The sequence below is a fragment of the Callorhinus ursinus genome, unplaced genomic scaffold (assembly GCF_003265705.2).
Source record: "Callorhinus ursinus isolate GAN/ISIS: 27379988/994484 unplaced genomic scaffold, GSC_fseal_2.0 scaffold41, whole genome shotgun sequence".
Taxonomy (NCBI): Eukaryota; Metazoa; Chordata; class Mammalia; order Carnivora; family Otariidae; genus Callorhinus; species Callorhinus ursinus.
The window spans coordinates 8,057,346-8,077,867 of NW_027397103.1; the positions used below are offsets into that span (position 1 = coordinate 8,057,346).

Sequence of the window (20,522 nt, forward strand, 5' to 3'; positions counted from 1 at the left end):
GGCTCTGTGGCTCTGCTCACATGGGATTACCCCACCTCATTCAGGGCTGAGAATTCATTTCATTTCATGAGCCAAAGCATTCCTTTTTTGTAAAGCCAGCTTGAATTGGGTTTGGGCTGGACTTCTGTTACTTGTGAAAAGAAACCTGATGAATAATACCATCTACATGTATAAGAATCTCTATGGGGAAAACTAGTGTCTAACAAGCTTCTTTGCCCAGCTACCTGCTGGGGCCTTTGCCCACTCCAGCTCCCTCTCACGACTGCCTCTGGCCACCCTGCCCTACCTGGCGTCCACTCTTACCTGAGCAGAGGTGTGTTGCTCTGATTCAGGGCCTTAAAAGTCAGATAACGCTCCCTGGCACTCATCCGGGGCCTGTAGAAGCGCATCAGGCCTTCAAACTGCCTGTAGGAGATGCCGGTGGGTCTCTGCGGGGAAAGGGCAGACAGCCGTGTGAACACAGGGAAATGCAGAGCCCAGAATGCCCCTTCCCTGGGGGGCAGCCCCTTGGGACAACAAGGGATCCCAGGTCACCTGGCTCGTTCTTGTTCTCCCAGGGGCAGAACTCCTGGTTTCTAAAGCTGCTGGCCCTGCCGCGCTTAGGGGGCTGCTCAGGACAAGTGAGGGGCAGCAGGGACCACTCCCCTGCCTGGCCCGGCCCCCACCCCTCCCTACCCGTTGGCTGATGAGCAGGCGGTAGGCATGCTGGATGGCAGTTCGCTTATGCAGCAGCAGAGACTTGAACTTGCGTTTCTCAATGTCATTGAAGGTGTCAAACACCACGGCCAGAAGCTGTGAGAGAAGAAAAAGGACCTGGCTCCCCTGCGGGGTGGGGCCTCAAGGCATTGGGCAATTCCAGCCACCCCAGAAGGGGGGCTTCAGAAGACCCTCCCACCTGCCCCTCATATAAGAAGTCTGTCTCCAAACATCAGCAGAGGAAGGCCATCCCCTGCCACTTGCAAATTTTCTCTCTTCAGATACATGACGTCATTATTCCACTTCCCCCAAGTGCTCCACTTGGCCTAAGCTTGCGACTGGCTGGGCAGTGTTCTAAGGGGAAGCGGAGAAAGGAACACACTGGGTTCTACACCCAGTTCAGCCCAGTATCATGGCCGGGGAGCCTGTGTCCACCCCAACCTCCGAGCAGGAAGGAACATCGTTGCACAGGATGCTTCTTCCCACGTCCCCTTGTTCCCTGTGTGTCACAGCTCCACGCATGGCCCCAGAAATCAGGGCGGTGGGGTAGCCTGCCCTGCAGGGCACAACATTCCTGGGCTGCCTAATTCCAGAGCTGGCGTATTAACAACAATACCGTCTGCATCATCAAAGGGCAACAGGAGGGCCAGAGCAGAATTGAGAGAAGCCTTTTTTGGAAACGCTTTCTTTTTCTCTCAAAAAATATTTTGAGGGACACTCTCTTGTCTTTTCCATCCCTTCAAATTGGTCCTCCATTTTCCCCCTCTAGATCAAGGGAGGGTCAGCAAACTTTTTCTATAGAGGGACAGATAGCAAATATTTTAGGCTCTGAAGTCCAGATGGTGTCTGTTGAAACTACTCAACCCTGCAGCTGTAGCATGAAATCAGCCACAGATTATGCATAAACAAATGGACGTGGCTGTGTGCCAATAAAACTTTATTTATAGAAATAGGCGGTGGGCTGGCTTTGGCCTGCAGGCTGCAGTTTGCTGACCCATGCCTTAGATTTTCACAGCTCTAAATACATTACAAATTGAAGCAAATCAGTTACACAGAATATATTTTTATGATTCTAAACTGACAACAGCATATAAGAACTATAACACGTGTAAAGATAGCCAACATTTTGGTTTTGAAGAATAAAAAAGGAAAATATTTTCCTTTTCAAGACTTCCAGTTTTTAGGACATTTCACAAGTCTACCCCAGGGCAAGTGCTTTCCATTTCTACCCTGGGTCTGACTGTGGTGAGCAGTGTAAGAACACTTTCCAGAAGTATAAAAATAAACACAAGATTTGGGGCGCCTGGCTGGCTCAGCTGGTAGAGTGTGTGACTCTTGATCTCGGGGCTGGTTGTAAGTTCCAGCCCCACAGTGGGTGTAGAGATTACTGAAAAATAAAACCTTTTTTTAAAAAAATAAACAATAAACACAAGGGACATCTGGGTGGCTCAGTCCATTAGGCATCTGCCTTCGGCTCAGGTCATGATCCCAAGGTCCTGGGATCAAGCCCCACGTCGGGCTCCCTGCTCTGTGAGAAGCCTGCTTCTCCCTCTGCCTGGCACTCCCCCTGGTTGTCCTCTCTCTCTCTGACAAATAAATAAAATCTTTAAAAAATAAATAAATAAATAAATAATAAACGCAAGACTTGATGAAGCCTCTCTGATAGTTCTGGCATGGATGTGTGGTCTCGACACGGGGAATTTGCTGATGGCAGGAACCTTCCTGGTGGCCAGTTGGGCCTTGGCAAACACCTCCAAAGTTCCCAGTGTGCACGGGGACTTCACGTCCTCCTTAGCAGAGTGCACCCTGTATTGGCTTTTCTAATGGTTCCTGATTGGTGCAGTGGAAACACACATGGGTGCAGTAGGACGGAGCGGTCAAGAGCAGGGCTCTGCAATCCGACCAGCTCACCCAGCCACCCCGAGCTGTGCAGCTGTGGGCAAGTCACTCTGCTGGTCTGGCCCTCAGTTTCCTCATTGGTAAGTTGAGAATCGTTAACAGTAGCTCCAGGGTTTTTGTGATAAATCATTTAATCCTCATATACAAAGCACTTGGCCCGGTGCCTGGCCACGGCTTCATTAATGCCAGCTTTTAGAGTTATTTTATTTATTTATTTATTTTGAGAGCCAGAGAGCATGCGTGTATGAGCCGGGGGGAGGGGGGCAGTGTTGGGGGGAGGAGAGAGCATCTCCAGACCCTGAGATCATGACTTGGGCTGAAATCAAAAGAGTTGGTCGCTCAACCGAGCCACCCAGGTGCCCCAAACAGCTTTTATAGTTATTCTGACACATGTTTGCTGGAGAAGGAAAGGCCCTAGGGCAGCCTGACCTAATAGGCTGCCTGTAATGCTAATGGCTCGGCAGTACTACCCCGGGGGAGGCTGCTACCACTGTAACCAGTGGAACTCAAGTCCTGATAACGCGTCTGCCGCCAGGCCACACTTGACCACGGCCTGGGACTCCTTCCCCAAAGGAGGCCGAGAGTGATCCCTACTTCATTCCCTCGGTGCCCGGCACTGTGCTGGTGGGATGGAAGCTCGGGGTCGGGGGGGCACAGCGCATGCTCACTCACCAGGTTCATGATGAAGTACAGCTCAATGGAGAGGTAGACAATGAAGAAGACACAGGACCAGGGGTTCCGAGAGTAGGAGGGCATCATCACGTCTGGGAAACTGGATTTGCAGAGCATTACCGCAGGTCCCCACGTCTGCTTTCTCCCTCTCTCCATCTTCCCAGAGGACATCTCTCTTTTCTGCCTTCCCAGCCCCACCCCACTGTCCCCTCCTCTCGGTCCATGGGCTTCCATCGGGCCACCCCCATCCCCGGGGACCTGTCTCTGCTCAGGTGTGGAACATTCTTGGCTGAAAAGAGAAGACCCTGGGGCACCGGCAGAGTGCCCAAGCCCAAGCAGAGCCCACACTCACTTGGCTGTGGTCAGAAGGACAAACAGACTGACGATGCTGTTCTCCAGCGTGCTGAAGTACTATAGGGAAAGAAGGCAGAAGAATGCATTGGCACCAGGAACAGGCCGCCATAGGCCACCTGGAGGGCCCCACCCCGCCCTGCCCCTCCCCTCCCCTCACAACCCCAACTCCCCCTCCTCCCAAGGAATCCTGAGGACAGAGGAACGAGCAAATGTGGAGTCCAGCCGCCTCCACCTTCCTGAACTCTGTGCTTCTGGCAGAAGCAGACAACTGACTGGGACTATTTTCCTAGAGAATCACATGTCTGCACCATCGGCTTGCCTCCCCTCCACTGCTCCTTCACCCAATCTGTTCCAGATCTGATCCTGGAAAGATGCGTCTCAAGGGCAGGAAAGGGGATTCCCTTGGTGCTTAAGGAAGGGATCGGTTCAAGTATGGGTGACAGGAACTTTCCAGTGCCATAAATTATGCTGAGAGACCTTCCTAATGTGGCCAGGGGGTCATGCTGGCCACCCTGTCTGAGGGGAAAGGCCCCATATTAAAAAAGAAACAGGGACGCCTGGATGGCTCAGTCGGTTAAGCATATGACTCTTGTTTCAGCTCGGGTCATGATCTCAGGGTCGTGGGATCGAGCCTCACGTTGGTGTGGAGTCTGCTTAAGATTCTCTCCCTCTGCCCCCCTCCCATGCATGCCCATGCTCGCTCTCTCTAAAAAACAAACAAACAACAACAAACAAAAAATTTTAAAAAACACAAAGAACAACAACAAAAAAGAAAGACAAATACAAAGATTACTTACGGGGTCTGAAGGATTAGGGGAGAACAAGTAGAAACCTAGAAGGTGGCAAAAAACATAAAAGGTTAGAGCAGAGGTCCCAAACCCAGACATCAAAGTGTTGCACAAATAAATGTAGACGAGCGCAGGGGGCAGAGGGAGAGCATCAGGGAGTGGTGGGGACTGCGGCATTCTGGAGAACACTGTGCTCTGTCTAAAGGAGCAGGTGTGCCTGGACACAGCAGAAATGCTGCCATTTGGGAATGTGGCCCAAGAACCATTAAGTCTACTGTTTGAAAAGGCTGGATGTATAGCATGGTGACTAGTTAACAACACTCTATCATATATTTGGAAGTTGCTCAGAGAGTAGATCTTGAAAGTTCTCATCACAGGAAAAAAAAATTTAATTGTGTGTGGTGATGGATGTTAATGAGACTCACTGTGGTGATCACTTCATGGTATACACAAATATCAAGTCATTATGTTGTGCACCTAAAACTAATATGATGTTGTATGTCAATCCCATCTCAATGTTTTTAATTAAAAAAAAAAAGATTAAAAAACTTTTCAAGGCTGGAAATCTATATTTTCAGGCAACAAATCTAATTTTTAAATGTTGGCTCAACATTTTCAGACCAAATGAAACTCATCCAAGGGCTGGATTTGGAATCCAGACTGCTGGTTTGCAATTTTGGTTTTGGGAACATGACAGCCAAGTAACAATTCCAAAGGGATCCCCTTGGTCTCCTACAGCCCAGGGTCCTGGGGTGAGAACACCATCAGTATCCTCCCTCCTGGAACAGGCTATTCCCCTGAGACCTCAAAGTCCTGAGTGGGAAAAGGGAGAAGCTCTGCCCTCAGGGGAGGCAGCCCCCTTGGAGCACAAAGGAAATTCAATAGAGACTGGGGGTTGTAGGGTGAAGAGTAGGAGGCGACTTGGGAGACAATGGCTTAGGACACAGCAGTCAGAAGGGCCCGAGGTGCTGGCCTTAGAGGCAGAGCTCTCTGGTTCCACTGTCTTCACCATCCCAGGACCAGAGAAGGGACCTCAGGCTTCCCAGCCAGGTCCCAGGGTCTCCACTGTCTAAGCCCTGCGTCTAGATATGGCTGTCACATAAATACTTGGCCCTATCTGAAGAGGCAAGGCTTCCTCAGGGTTAGAAAGGCCACGATCTTGCTTTTAAACCTGGGGAGGCTGAAGTGGGCACATGCCCTAAAGGAACTCTCATACACAGGAGATGCGCAAACATTCCCAGCAGTGTGACGTGTAATAGTGAAAACAGAAGAAACTTCGCAGGAGGGCGCACGCAGGCACAATATATAACCATTTATGTAAAATGTTTCAATATGGAAAGCAATCGCACTTATTTGTGGTTTAAGGAAATAGGAAGTATAACTATAAAGATATGCAATGGTGCATGGTAAGTCTAGGTCAGGCGGGACCTCTGAGGGGAAAGGGAAATGACCTTGCGAAAGGATACAGGGATGGCTTCCATTTTATTCCTAATACTGCATCTCCTAAATTGAAGGCCATGGGTGTTTAACCACTTGTAAAACCTTTCTGGACTTCTAAAACTGTCAAAGTCAATTTTCTTCAACTGTGATTTTGCTTTTTAGAGGCTGCCCGGGCCCTGGGGTGCAGGGGACTCACCGAGGATGGCAAAAATGACCATGAAGAACAGTAGCAGCAGGAGGATGTCCATGAAGGGCGGCAGAGACTGGAAGATCTGCCGCAGGTTGCTGGGGAGAGAGCAGGGCAGGAAGGGGTGAAGCGGGGAGAGCTGTCTGGGACTCCACAGGTGAGATGGGCCCTGGGGCTCCTGACTCACACAACACTAAGTCCCACTGCACCCTAGTCTGTGACATCACGCTTAGCGTTTTCCCGGAGGACTTGCACTCAGGGGATGACGGGGAAGACCAGGGGCAGGTGTGGCACATGCAGCCCCTCCCCCTGCTCGTGGGGCCCCAGCAGACAAGGGCCCTGTGAGTATTGGAGGGAAGGGCCGAAGGCCAAGTGCACGACCTTGGGCACAAAGCTTCCCTGAGTGGGATGTGGGATGCATGAAGACATTTCGGGGCCACCTACTCCTGGGACACTTGCTTCCAGCTCTGAGGATGGGCCTGAAGAATGAACTGCTAGCCTGCTCTCATCAACAGTGCCCCAGCCAAGAGATTCTCCAGATGGATTCTTCAGAACTAAGCTTAACTCCAGGCTGGTGGGCAGGCTGAGTCCAGCCCCCCAGGCTCAGTGGGGGTGTCAGCCTGCCGAGTCGCTCGGACTCTGTGGAGTTGCCTGCTTCAGGCTGCCGCCGCAGCTGTGTTTGGACAACTAATATGCTCAGAGAAAGAAGCCAGCCCCAGAAGGCTGCAGGTAAAATGGCAGAGAGCCCCACACCCAGGACCGGGAAACCAAATCGGAGCAGATTCCCGCCTTGTGCTCCGTGTGGGGTGAGCAGTGGAGGGAAACGAGCGTGCTTATATTCTCCCAGCGTGCAGGACTGATCTTATCACTATTTGACTCACTGGGTCCTGCTCCACAGGCCCAGAGGGTCCAGGCCAGGCCACGATAGCGACCGTCTCGTCCCCCAGGCCTTACCGCCGGACGCCCCCGCAGTACCGACAGTCCACCAGGAAAATGCAGCGCAGCGCCCGGGTCACACGCACGTGGGATGTCTGCCGTACCAACACCACAATGGCCTCGATGAACTGCACCACCAGCACGGAGGTCTGCGGATGGACAGGCACAGAGCACCATCAGCCCCTCGAGCCCAACCCCCCTCCCAAATACCCAGAACAGAGGGCCGGCCAGATCCTGCCCACTCTGGCCTCAAAAGGCCCTTCCCCTCTCTCCAGCTCTCTCTCGGGCCTCCCCAACATCAAGCAGCCCCTGGAGACAAGCCCTGTGGCTGCTGACACAGACATGTGGCCCCAGGAGAAGGAAGCCACAGGCAGAGCTCCCAGCAGTTCGATGGGCAGTATTCCAAGCAAAACTGCCACTCTGCCCAGCCATGTCTGCCCACCCTCTGCCTTCAGCTCTCCCCACACCGCTGGGGCCTGCAGGGCATCCTGATCTGCCATTCCTCAGGCGCATTCTCCTGGACAGGTGTGTGTGCTTTTTACACAGCAAAGTGCACTCTGCCACGTTCCTGCTCGCTGCACAGAGCGCTGTAGTTACTGGCTGCTGATCAGCCTGGGCTTGAAGGCCAGAGAGACCTGGGTTTGAATCCGCAGCCTCTGGGATTTACATCCCATTCTCGTCTGGATGGCAGGGTGTAAACTAGGAAGAGTAACACGTCTCCCGCAAAGGCTGTTGTGCCAGGGCTTGGCACACACTAGATGCCAATTCACAATGGCTCCTGTTAGCATCACCATGATCTTCAGAGCCAGGCTCCATAAGATGAGGACGGGCCCCAGGGTCACACTTCTGAGTGCAGGGCTCAGCCCATGGGGGATGTGGAATTGAACTGAAGACACAAGCTTGAACGTGACATGGAAGATAATGCCATACGGAGATGGACCCATCACCTTGACCATGGTCCGTTTGTGCCGGATGAAGGTATGAAGGCCCAGCCATCGCAACTTCATGCAGAGTTCAAACACAACCACCATTAGGGCGAACAGCTCCAGGGTCGCATGGACCTGCAATCAAAGGGTGTGGGGGAGATATCGCATCACCAGCCGCACTGTCTCCCTGACTGGCGGTCATACCCAGCTACCTTTTCCCCCTGAGGCTGGAGATGAGGGGTGGCACTGCTAATCACGTGCACTGCTCACCGGGAGCCAAGGTGTGCCCCATGCTCCTAAGTGAGGCAATCAGATGGCACCCCTCCCTGGAATTTACTAGTGAGCCAAATCATGGGGGGTGGGTGGGGGTGCATTCATTCCAACAGGGACCCCAGACAAGACTGGTGATCCATTGCTGCTCCTGAGTCCTCTGTGACCACCCCCCCAGGGCCTCTCCGCTCATAGCATCTGCCCTTCCAGAATGTTCCCTGTCAGGCATGCCATGGGGATGGACACTCACGTAAATGCCGAGCCGGAGCGCGGGGACGGCAGGGGCCTCACACAGGGAGAGCAGCAGCAAGAGCAGGGCTGTGGACAGCTCCATCAGGTAGAAGAGGTGGTTGTGTGCGAAGAGGTAGGCCGCCAGCGCTTTGGCGTTCTTGGGGTGGGTGAAGAACTTGTCATTATTTTCGCCTTCCTGAGGAAACAAGAGCAGGGTGGGCGAATGGGCCTCAGGATGAGACCCCTCAAGGGGCCATGGGAGGCGAGGGGTGGGGGAGAAGGAGGCCCCTGGAGGATGAGCGAAGATTCAGGCCAGAGAAGGAAGATGATGGGAGATCAAAACTATTATCTCTGGGGCGCCTGGGTGGCTCAGTCATTTAAGCGTCTGCCTTCGGCTCAGGTCATGATCCCAGGGTCCCGGGATCGAGTCCTGCATTGGGCTCCCTGCTCCGAGGGGAGCCTGCTTCTCTCTCTCCCTCTGCCTGCCACTCCCCCTGCTTGTACTCTCTCTCTCTCTCAAATAAATAAATAAAATCTTCAAAAAAAAAAAAAGTATTATCTTCACCAAACTGCACCCCTGTCAAGTCTGCTGATGGGGCTCCTTCCTAAAAACCACCTGGAAGAATCAAAGAATAAATAGTCCCAAGAGAACGAACAGAGGCGACACACGTGAGCCCCTCAGCGGCCAAACTGCCCTTCTCAGAAGTGTCCGTGGAAAGTAAGGAGCTGGGGTCTGGGGTGAGCAAACCCGGCTGAGTCCTGGCTTTCCCGCTCCTCCCAGGAGAACGCTCAGAAAGTTCCTTCCCCTTCTTCAACTACCAAGGGCTAACACATGTACTTACTCATAAGGCTCCCTCAAGACACTTAGGACAGTGTCTGGCATACAGCAGACTCCCTGCAGATATTACCTGTTATTATGATTATAAATGATACTAACATTGAGAAGAAAAGGAGCCTGAGAATACCTTTACTATATATATATGTATGTTCCACTTCTTACTTTCTTGACAATTTCACTTCATTTCCTAAGCCCTGCACAATGACAGGCCTTGCCCTGACTCCTGTGCTCCAACAGTAATGGGACAGGGACTGACCCCAGCTGAGTGCCCACCAGACCAGGCACCGTGCTCAGCCCCTTACCTGAGCCCTAGACCCTCCTTTACTCCTGACCATGGCCCTCTCTGGTAGGTGCTTTTATTATCCCATTTGACAGATGAGAAAATTGAGGTACAGAAGCTTCAGTAGCACTGAGCTTATGGAGCCGGGCAGTCTGGGTTCCGCGCCCTGGCTCTGTGATTAGTCTCCTGCTGCTGCTGTGGAGACTAAATGATAGAGCCCTGGGAGCGGTCCACTTGTGACTACGAGCAGATGATATTCTAGGGCCACTCTCCCTGTTAGGGTCAGCCTTCTGGTGGTGGTAGCTGTGGTGGGGGGGGATCTTTACTGCCTCCCTGGAATTGGTGGGCACAGGGATGAGGATCACCCCGCCTCATCCGCTCCATCACATCTGCACTCCATCCAGCAGGGAACGCGGAGTGGAAACTCACTCGGTAATGCTCTGCATGCATTGCCTTGCTTTAGCGCTTTGGACCTGGGAGCAATGCTGCCCCCCACCTCCTCCCCCACTCCAACCTGGCCTGGAGACATCTGCTCATCACCCCTGGGGGTGCTGCTGGCAACTAGCGTGCAAATCCCAGGGGTGCCACACAACATCCTAAAATGCACAGGAGAGGCCCCCACCACAAAGAGTTATCCGGCCCCAAGTGTCAGCAGTGCTGAGCTGAGAGCACCTGGCTCGTTCACTTCCAGCACAGACACTCAGCATAGACTCTTCCCACTGGCTTCATTTCCTGGAGGGGAAAGTGGTGGAGCCAGAATGGACACCCAGGTCTCCTGACCCAGAGCCCTCTGGAAGCATTCCAGCTGTCCTGGAATGAGGTCAGACCTTCAACTCTTCCAGCTATTCGGCTCTTCTGGGATGAAGGCCACCCTCCCCATGCTCACAACGCTTATTCCAGGGAAGTGAGACTAACCCACACCACAGCGATTCCGGCCAAAGCTGCAGGCTGCAGGAAGGAGGGCTCTGGGCCCAGAGGGGCCCACTGTGCTATCTTTGGAAAGCACTCTGGCCTGGCAAGGGACGTTGTCAACTCTCCCCCAGCACGATGCCTGGTACACACAGTAGGTGTTTAATGGATGTTTGGTAGGATGAACCACTCCTGCCAGAGATCACTTCCCCAGGCCCCAGCTTGCCCGGGGACTGTCCAGTAGCTGCGGGGTGGGGAGCTCTGACCTCGGCTGTGGTTTGCAGGGTAGCTTTCAGCGAGTCACTTCCCTGAAGCCAGACACATCACTACCCTCCTTACCAAAAAATAAAGACAAACCACAGACTCGACAGGGGCAGGCCAGACAAAGGGAACAAACATCCCGGCAGTCAAACGGCAGGCACATTTGGCAAGCCTCGCTAGAGGTCCTGTGATCTGTGCAGGGCTGTGGTTTGTACCAGCACCACTGTGGCTGGGGGGGACATGCAGGGGGGCCTGGGAAGCTTCGGGTTTGGATTACTAGAAAATGCAATTCTTGGGTAATGTCTTCCAGTAAATAGCCAGGAATGAAGATCTGGCTAGCGGAAACCACTGACAGGAGGGCTCGGGTTTTACCTCTAGGATGAAGAATTGCCAGGCAAGACAGAAGATAAGGTCTCTAGTGCCAAGGATAGAGTGAAATATTACTCATGGCACTGGATTCTGATCCAAACCCCAAGGAGAACACTGGCCTTGTTTCCTCGCTGCTGATCACGAACTACATTAGGAGAAATAAGAAGACAGGCCAGTGTCTGACTTCTGGCTTCACTCTCTGCTCTCTGGGGCAGAAATTCCACCCAGGGAACCAGTACTGCCTCAGAGGCACGAGGACTGCGGAACAGAGCAGAGCACACGATGCCCGAGGATGAGCGAGTCAACAGGTAAAACTGGGGAAGAGGGGAAACCACAGGCACCAGGTACCCTTCAAGTGGCAAGGGGCCGATTACCCAAGCACACCAACCACCTGGTTCAGGGGCCATGCTGCAGCTCAGACACAGAGCAGGAAAAAGACGACTATCTGACACCAGAAACAGCCCCGCTACTATTCCTAGGCATCCAGGTTCTGCTTTTATTTTTATTATTTTTAAAAAACGCATCGTTGGTAAGATAATTCGAATAACACAGAGGATTATAAGGCAGTAAAAATTCTGTCAGCCAAAGAAAATCACCTTTAATATTTAGATGAATAACTCTGCAGATGTAAGTGGGGATCTGTGTGCACGTGCGTGCGCACACACAGATATATGTTGCTATATACGTGTATGAACTGAAGCGTGTGTGGGTGTGTGTATAAATGTTATACAAAAATTATCACACTACACCTGCAGTTCTGTAGCCTCTTTTTCCACAACCACATGGCCCATTTTCGAATGGATACAAGTGGTCAGTTATAGAAATGAAGCAACAACGTACAGATGAAAGCGTGTCGTTGGAGGCGAGCTGGACATGGTTTAAATCCACGCTCTGTGACTTACTAGCTGGGTGGCCTTGGACTCCTTTAGCTCCCTGAGTGTCAGTTGCTAGTCTGTAAATAGGAGACAATCAAGCCACCTTGGGGGGTTTGTTAGAATGGGGCCCACTTAAAAAATAGGTATTTTTATTACTAATGTTCTCAGCCACTTAAGAAGAGATTACGAGATTTCTGAAGTCCCCCAGGCCATCCTAACTCTGTGTTTTGACCCATCCCATGCTCTTCTCCAGCATCTAGTGAACCTTGGAGAAGGTGACAGTGCACAGGGATCCCTGGGGGATCAACAGGCATGCCTGAACTCGCCGAAATGTCCCTGAAACATTTCTATTGCCTTAACCTGGATCGGAATGCACCTGCTGAGGGGTACAACTCCTGTGACGCTGCATAAAACATAAGAAGCATAAAGACAACTGAACGACTACTGAATAAATACCCAAACACAATGAAATCTTTCAAAAGAAGTAACAAAACACATACTTGCAATGTGAGAGTTGCTTCAAAGAGAAAAGATTAGGGAAAATTATGATTCAAATGAGTTTCAGAAAGATTCCTTTTCCTCACCTAGACTCTTACTCTGTGCACACAAGAAACAGAAATCTTAACAGTGACAAGAAGGGCAAGATTAAAATGGTGGTGCCACAGACGGGGAGACAGGCAGTTAAGAGGCAATATCCCTTTTGGAGAACACTCGGTAACTGTACATCAAGGGCCCTAAAAATGTTGATTCCTCCCATCTGGTAATTCCACTTCCTAGAGGCTTGCCTAATAAAACAATCCTGGACATTAAAGAGAGAAAGAGAAATAGCTCTTTGCATGGATGGTCCTCAGATTATAATTTATAATAGGGAAATGCATGATATATAATAAGGGAAGCATAAAAAGGGAAAATATTCAGCCTTATCAGGATAGTTTAAGTAAATTAGGATACATTTACCAGATATAATTATAAAGTCATTAAAATTTGTTTATAGGAGTTATAATAACCTAAAAAAAAAGCTTCTGTTACACACTATGGGAAAGAAAAGACTATACAACCGTAGATACCATGTGACTTTAAAATTACTTTACAAAACACATAAAACCTATGTATTATTCTTCAGTAATTTTTTTTTGTTTTTTTGTTTTGTTTTGTTTTGTTTTTTTCTTTTCTTCAGTGATGTTGACAGTGACTTAGGTGAATGTTTTTTTCCATAGCCCCTTTGTGCTTAAACTTACTGCAATGAGCATGTATTACTTCTTATATTTTAGAAAGTATTTTTTTTTGAAAGGGAAAAAAAACCCCAAAAAACAACCAAGTACCAAGCAAGGAACAGCAAACATGAAAGCAAGAGCAAATTAACAGGAAAGCAATAAAGGTGTCTAAGTTCCACTGGCTGACAAACCCCTGCTACAGTGTAATGTATTTAGAGAAACTCCCCCTCAAGAACTGGATGCCAGTGTGCCCCTGAGAAGGGGGACCAGGGCAGGGAAGGCCAAGTGGATAGACTCAGGGAGACTCGGGGGCAGGTAGGGCCACATCCTGCGGGGGGGGTCACAAGAAAGCCCACGCACATCGCCCTCCCCAACTGGGCACGATCGCGTTGGCTCTCCCCATCTTACAGATGAGAAGCTCACACACGGAGCAGAGGCAGGAACCAGAGTCAGAACTGAATTTCTGGGGATGTAACAGAGCCCTGGCTATGCAACTTGGCCAACAGGCACCAGAAACAGAGATCCCGATCGGAGATACTCACCTGGAGGTAGATTGCTGCCTCTTGATAATTGATCTCCCAGTTGTGACCGGTGGGACTCTCACCCCCTGAGCCTAGACTGGGGGTCTGGGAGTCGTGGATGGCATAGCTGCCTCCATCTGCATAGGAAGAAGACAGAGATTCACTTACAACCTCGGCTCAAGAGGATAAAGACACCATTCACCAGAAGAAAAGGCTCGTATGCTCAAACATATATCCCATTATCTACAAGTCAATGCTTGATCCCGTGGAATAATAGCAAGGATTAGCATGGCTAATTAAAACTGCTTTTCATTCTCTCGTTAAATGAAAAAAGCAAGTGCAAAAGAACACATATAATATGCTATCTTTTGTGTAAAAAAAAAAAAGGAGGAAACAAGAAAACATACAGATATCTATCTTTACAAAAAGAAACAAAAAGGATAAATTTACTTACAAGGGGTGTGGGGAGCAGCATGGAAGTGTCACTCAAAGGGGGTGATCTTTTTGAACACTTTTTTAAAAAGATTTATTTATTTATTTTAGAGAGAGAGCGAGTGAGCAAGCAGGAGGGGCCGAGGGAGAGAGAGAGAATCTCAAGCAGACTGCACTGAGCATGGAGCCTGCTGACACAGGATCAGATCATGACCTGAGCCGAAATCAAAAGTCAGACACTTAACCGACTGAGCCACCCAGGTGCCCCTTTTTTGTACACTTTTGACTTTTGGAAGCATGTTAATATTCTACTTGGTTAAAACATAAAAATAATTAGATTTGTTCCCTGGTGCAGGGTCACCTGTATTTTTTTTCCCCTGTTGACGCCCATGCCTCTTTACTTCCACAACACAGAACCCATCTGCCTTTGGAGAACATCCTCTCCCTACTCTCCACCCATTCTTTGTCTCTGGCTGACTCCACCCCTGGCTCCACGGCCGGTGCAATAAAAGCACCTCACTTCCCTGGACAGGGACCGGTCCAGGCAGGGGTGCTGTCCCAAGCCCAGCCAGTCAGGGCTGAAGTTGGACTTTCCCTGGACCACTGGGGAAGGAGGGGCTCTTTCCCTGTTGCTGTGGGTCGCTGCCTCCACCCCACCATGTGAGGGAAGCCTGCCTGAGAAGGAAGCCAATGGGGAACAAAAGAATCACAGAGATAACAGTAGTTTCACCCTGGGATTGAGATATGCCCAATAGCCACCTCCTAGCATTTCCAAAATCTGAGCCTATAAAGGTCCTTTTATACTTAAGCCTGTCTGAACTGGGTTTGTCACAACCCTCAAGTGTGTCTACTGATACATGGTAAGCAAAGGCACCGAGAAATGACTTTCAACTTGTTAATTTATTGGGAAGTTTTATCATCATCTAAGATGAGAATCTGGTTGCCCACAATTCACACTTAAACTGATCCACCTCCAAAAAAAATAAAGAATGAAATATGTTTGGATAAGGAGATATGAAAAGATGGCAGGAAGCAGATGTGTAAAGCTCACCAAATAGACAGGAAAGGGGAGGAAACTGGCAGGGGTCCTATGGCTGCAGGGTCATACCTGGTCCTTCTAAGCTTGAACTGCCAGCCAAGGGCAGTCGGGTCCTGCAAAGCTCTTCTCCACTTCTAAAAACAACTTTATGTAGATATATTTGACACACAGTAAAATGCAGAATCCAACATATTCTGATACATGCACACTTGTGAAACCATCACTATAATCAAGATCACACATCCATCACCCCTTCATGCCCACCCCTGCCCACCCATGCCCAGGCAACCACTGATCTGCACTCTGTCACCATTAGATGGATCTGCATCTCAGAATTTTACATAGATAGAATCACGGAGTATGTATGCTTTTTTGGTTTGGCTTCTCTCCCTCAGCGTAACTACTTTGAAATTCATCCATGTTGTATGGTGTACTTGTAGCTCATTCTGGTGTTTTGGCTGAGGAGTATTCTATGGTATGGATGTACCTCGGTTCATCCAATCACCTGTTGGTAGACACTGAGATTGCTTCCAGTTTGGGGCTGTTTCAAATGAAGCTGTTATGAACATGCATGCACAGGGCTTTGCATGGACACATGCTTTCAATTCTTTTGCATAAATACCTACGGGTGAAATAGCTAGATCATATGTTTAACTTTTTAAGAAACTGCCAGATTGTTTTCCAAATGACTTGCAGTGCAGGGGAGTCCCCATTCCTCCACAACATCACCCATACCTCACATGCTCAGTCTTCTTAATCTTGACCGTTCTAATACTTTTAATATGCATTAGGACTAATAATCTTGAGCATCTTTCCATATGCCTATTTGCCATTTGCTTGTTTTAGTTGAAGCATCTTCAAATCTTTTGTTTCTTTTTTGGGTTATTTTCTTATTTTTGAATTTTGAGATTGTGTATATATTATATATATATAATATACATACACACACATACATATACATGTATCCTCTAAATATACACAAGTCTTTATCTATTATTAATATATTTACTCCAGCTTTTTTTTTTAATTTTTTATTATGTTATGTTAGTCACCATATAATACATCATTAGTTTTTGATGTAGTGTTCCATGATTCATTGTTTTCATATAACACCCACTGCTCCATGTAGTACGTGCCCTCCTTAATACCCATCACCAGGCTAACCCCTGCCCCCACCCCCTCCCCTCTAAAACACTCAGTTTGTTTCTCAGAGTCCACAGTCTCTCTGATTATTTCTCCTGATTAGTGATTAGTGTGGCTTTTTCTATTCCTTTACTTTTAATCTCTTAGTGTCTTTATATTTAAACTGTGTTTCTTGGAGGCAGCATATGGTTTGATCTTGCTTCCTCCCGGAGTCTGAAAAATCTCTGCCTTTTAATTGGATTATTTAGATTACTCATATTTAATGTAATTATTGATAGAGTTAGATTTAAATATATTGTCTTGCTATTTTTTTATAGTTGTCCCATCTGTTCTTCATTCCCTTTTTCTGTCTTCTTTTGGATCACTGAATATTTATTATGATTCCATTTTATCTCCTTTGTTGGCTTAGCTACAATGCTTTCTTCTGTTATTTAGAGGTTGCTTTAGGGTTTACGGTACACATTTTTAATTTACCACAGTCTATTTTCAAGTGATACCGTGTCACCTCATGCATAGGATAAGAAACTTTTCCTTATAACAGTACACTTCCCTCTCTCCCCTCCCAACCTTCAGGGCTTCTGGAAACACAGAGATTTCCAGTTCACAGACCTACTATGGATTGAGCTTCATCTCCATTGCTAGGATGTGTAACTAGGAGAATCTTTCTGGAAGGGACTGCACCAATGGAAGCACATAAGAAAAGTAAGGAGTTAACACCACTTGTGAGCTCTGTGCTTTGTGCTCCATGTTGATGTAATCCTTACAATCCCAAACAGTATGTACTATCATAAATGCTACTGTATGAGGAGGTTAAGCAATTCACCCAAGGTCACACAGCTCTAAGGGGCCAAGCCGGGATTTGACCCCAGGAAGCCTGGCTCCAGAACAGATGCATTTAACCATTATGCTCTACGACCACCCCTTAAGAGAGAAGAGTCTGGGAAGAAGGACAGCTGACAATAGTTTTAAACCAGTGGTAACAAACATTTATTGAGGCTTACCGCATGAGAAAACTTATGCTGTGGCAGACTGTATTTTCCAAATCCAGCCACAGCATGATCTTTCATCCTACGTGCTCTTCTAGAACCTTGCCACTTCCTCACAAACAGGTGGAGCCTGTGTCTCCCTCTTGAAACCAGGTGAGACTCTGTGCCTATCTTGTCCAACGCAGGATGGAGGATATAATGCTAATGACTTCTGAGGCTAGGTCATAAGTATGTCCCCACCTTTTTCTACTGGGACCCTTGCTCCTGGAACCTAGCCACCATGTTGTGCGGTGGAGAGGCCCGTAGAGAAGAAGCAAGGCCCCCTGTCCACAGCCCAGCTGAGCCCACAGCCCACAGCCTGCAACTTGCCAGTCAGGTGAATGACCCATCTCAAAACCAAATCCTCTAGCCCCGGACAAGTGTCCAAACTGACACCACATGACGCAGAGATAAGCCCCTCCATCAGACCCTGCCCAAACTGCAGGCTCTTGCACAAAGTATCTCAACGCAATATCTGCTATCTTCAGGCACTATGTTTTAGGATGCTGTGCTGTATAATGATAGATAACACATATCTAAGTGCTTTATACCCACTGACCCACATAATGCTCCCGACAACCCTGCAGAAAGGCCAGGTACCTTCCTGAGGCCAAGCAGTGAGCGGGAAGCAGGGCTGGGATACTGAACTGGGTGATTAGTTCCTCATCAGCAGGCTACGTGCCCCTTTCATTTCTTCTTGAGAAATGGAAGCCTTGAAAGGGTGTCAGGGTAGTGCCAAAAAGATGAAATATACAGCAGCAGTTCCATCCCTCAACGAAGTTACAAACAAGAGGTGGCACATCTGGCTGCAGCTCGCCCTTGTCCTTCTCTACCCGAGGCTTTCCCGACTCCGCTCCCAGTGTCCATTTCTGGAAGAACTAAGCCCTAGGCGCGGACAGGAGAAGGTCAAACTGCCTTCCTGGATGTGCTGGTGTGGACCAGGGAAGCAGGAGCCGAAATGTGCCTCCCCAGTAGGCGAAGCCGCCGGTAGGCAGCTGGACGGTGCTGTGACGTCGCGTGCCTGCGCCTGCCGTCCACGACCTTCACATGCTGCGGCAGTCCTAGGTGAAAGAAATCACGGGGCCAGTGTGGGGTGGGCGGCGATGAGCCGGCACAGATGGCAGCGGACATTAGTGCCACTTTCCCAGCCGGTACTAGACGCTGGCATCTGTGTGAGCCCCTGCCTCAGAGACCCTCTGTGCGAACCTTCCCAGCCCTTCCTTCCTCTCGGGGCTCTCGGCAGATGGATCCAGCTTCTTCCTCCCACGCAGGAGCTCCGTCAGCCCTCCCAGTTTCTCCCCTCTGGCCTTCATCACTTCCACCGCACACCACTGTGCCCAGGGGAGCTATGACATCCCCCCATGCAGGCCGCTCCTTGCCACCTGCTCAGGCTCACACCAGTGGGTTTTTATCTGGGAGCAGGCACCCCGTGGCATCTTCCGCTCAAAGCCCCAAACAACAGCTCCTTCCCATTTCTGAAATCCACAGGGACCACTGGGGCAGGGAGAAGGACCAGGCTTCCAGGCTTTGATAGAAAGCTTTGACATTGCCTTGCTCTCCACCATCATGACCAGTGAGTCACCAGCTCTGGCAGGATCTCCTCTCTCAAACCCATCTCCACTCCCCACCGTTGCTGGCCTCCTGCCTTTCACCTGTAAGACAGCAATAGCCCCCAGACTGGCTCTCGCTGCCCCGGGCCTTTCCTGGCCACCTGACCCCAGGCATCTTGTTGGAGGATGACGTTGGCAAAGCATCAATAGAGTTGGGCTCTGCTGCTTAAAATCTCGAATGCCTTGCCCTCAGGAAAAACTCAGACTTCTTCACCCTTGCAAGAAGCTGATATGCATCCGGGCAAGCAAGGGTCTTTAGAATCACATTCCTTCCCAAGCTCTAACAGACGGGTAGCTCGTCAGCCTGGCGCTTACAGGCCGGGCTCCAGAGGGCAGCTGGTTACTATGGAGCACTGAGGACGCAGGGGCCCCCCACGTGACAGTGAGCACCACAGAGATAAAACGTGTGCTCCAAGACCACAGATCACACAGGGCTGGCTGGCTGATGTGTGAGAGCAGATGTGTTGCAGGGCGGCAAAGGGCGGAACGAGGACCCCAGAGGGGATGTAACAGGGAGGGCCTTTCCACCAAGCAGAGCTGACCAACAATGCCCTGGGCAGTGAGGGCTTTAGTGTCATGTCTGCTTTGCTAAAGTAAGTTAGTAAATGCTAGAAAGCAGCTCGGGAGAAGAGATATGTAACCTACAATGGTAGAAATATTAGATTGGCAACAGACCTATCCACAGAGACCTGGCAGGCCAGAAAGGACTGGCAAGATATCTTCAGAGCACTAAACGAGAAAAATATGCAGCCAAGAATACTATATCCAGCTAGGCTGTCATTGAAAATAGAAGGAGAGATAAAAAGCTTCCAGGACAAACAAAAACTAAAGGAATTTGCAAACACGAAACCAGCCCTCCAAGAAATATTGAAAGGGGTCCTCTAAGCAAAGAGACAGCCTAAAAGCAGCACAGATCAGAAAGGAACACAGACAATATACAGTAAAAGTCACCTTACAGGCAATACAATGGCACTAAATTCATACCTTTCAATAGTTACCCTGAATGTAAATGGGCTAAATGCCCCAATCAAAAGACACAGGCTATCAGATTGGATTAAAAAACAAGACCCATCAATATGCTGTCTGCAAGAGACTCATTTTAGACCCAAAGACATCCCCAGATTGAAAGTGAGGGGGTGGAAAACCATTTACCATGCTAATGGACACCAAAAGAAAGCTGGGGTGGCAATCCTTATATCAGACAAACTAGATTTTAAAACAAAGACTGTAATAAGAGATGAGGAAGGACACTATATCCTACTTAAAGGGTCTATCCAACAAGAAGATCTAACAATTGTAAATATCTATGCCCCGAACATGGGAGCAGCCAGTTTTATAAGGCAATTAATAACAAAAGCAAAGAAACACATTGACAGCAATACAATAATAGTGGGGGACTTTAACACCCCCCTGACTGAAATGGACAGATCATCTAAGCAAAAGATCAACAAGGAAATAAAGACTTTAAATGACACACTGGACCAAATGGACTTCACAGACATATTCAGAACATTCCATCCCAAAGCAACGGAACACACATTCTTCTCTAGTGCCCATGGAACATTCTCCAGAATTGATCACATCCTAGGTCACAAATCAGGTCTCAA

At 49.2% G+C, this 20,522-nt stretch overlaps 1 protein-coding gene across 7 annotated transcripts in view; it reads right to left on the reverse strand.

Moving 5' to 3' along the window:
* TPCN1 (two pore segment channel 1) overlaps positions 1 to 20,522 on the reverse strand; it is a 62,896-nt gene that overhangs the window by 16,585 nt on the left and 25,789 nt on the right. For all 7 annotated transcript variants that reach the window (XM_073881071.1, XM_073881069.1, XM_025889842.2 and 4 more), the window contains 10 exons: positions 13,688 to 13,803; positions 8,419 to 8,595; positions 7,920 to 8,033; positions 6,991 to 7,121; positions 6,046 to 6,134; positions 4,419 to 4,453; positions 3,620 to 3,678; positions 3,268 to 3,367; positions 676 to 792; positions 304 to 428 (listed from right to left, as the gene is read on the reverse strand). In XM_073881071.1, the coding sequence (XP_073737172.1) occupies positions 304 to 428; positions 676 to 792; positions 3,268 to 3,367; positions 3,620 to 3,678; positions 4,419 to 4,453; positions 6,046 to 6,134; positions 6,991 to 7,121; positions 7,920 to 8,033; positions 8,419 to 8,595; positions 13,688 to 13,803 (1,063 nt within the window). The remainder of the gene's footprint in view (positions 1 to 303; positions 429 to 675; positions 793 to 3,267; positions 3,368 to 3,619; positions 3,679 to 4,418; positions 4,454 to 6,045; positions 6,135 to 6,990; positions 7,122 to 7,919; positions 8,034 to 8,418; positions 8,596 to 13,687; positions 13,804 to 20,522) is intronic.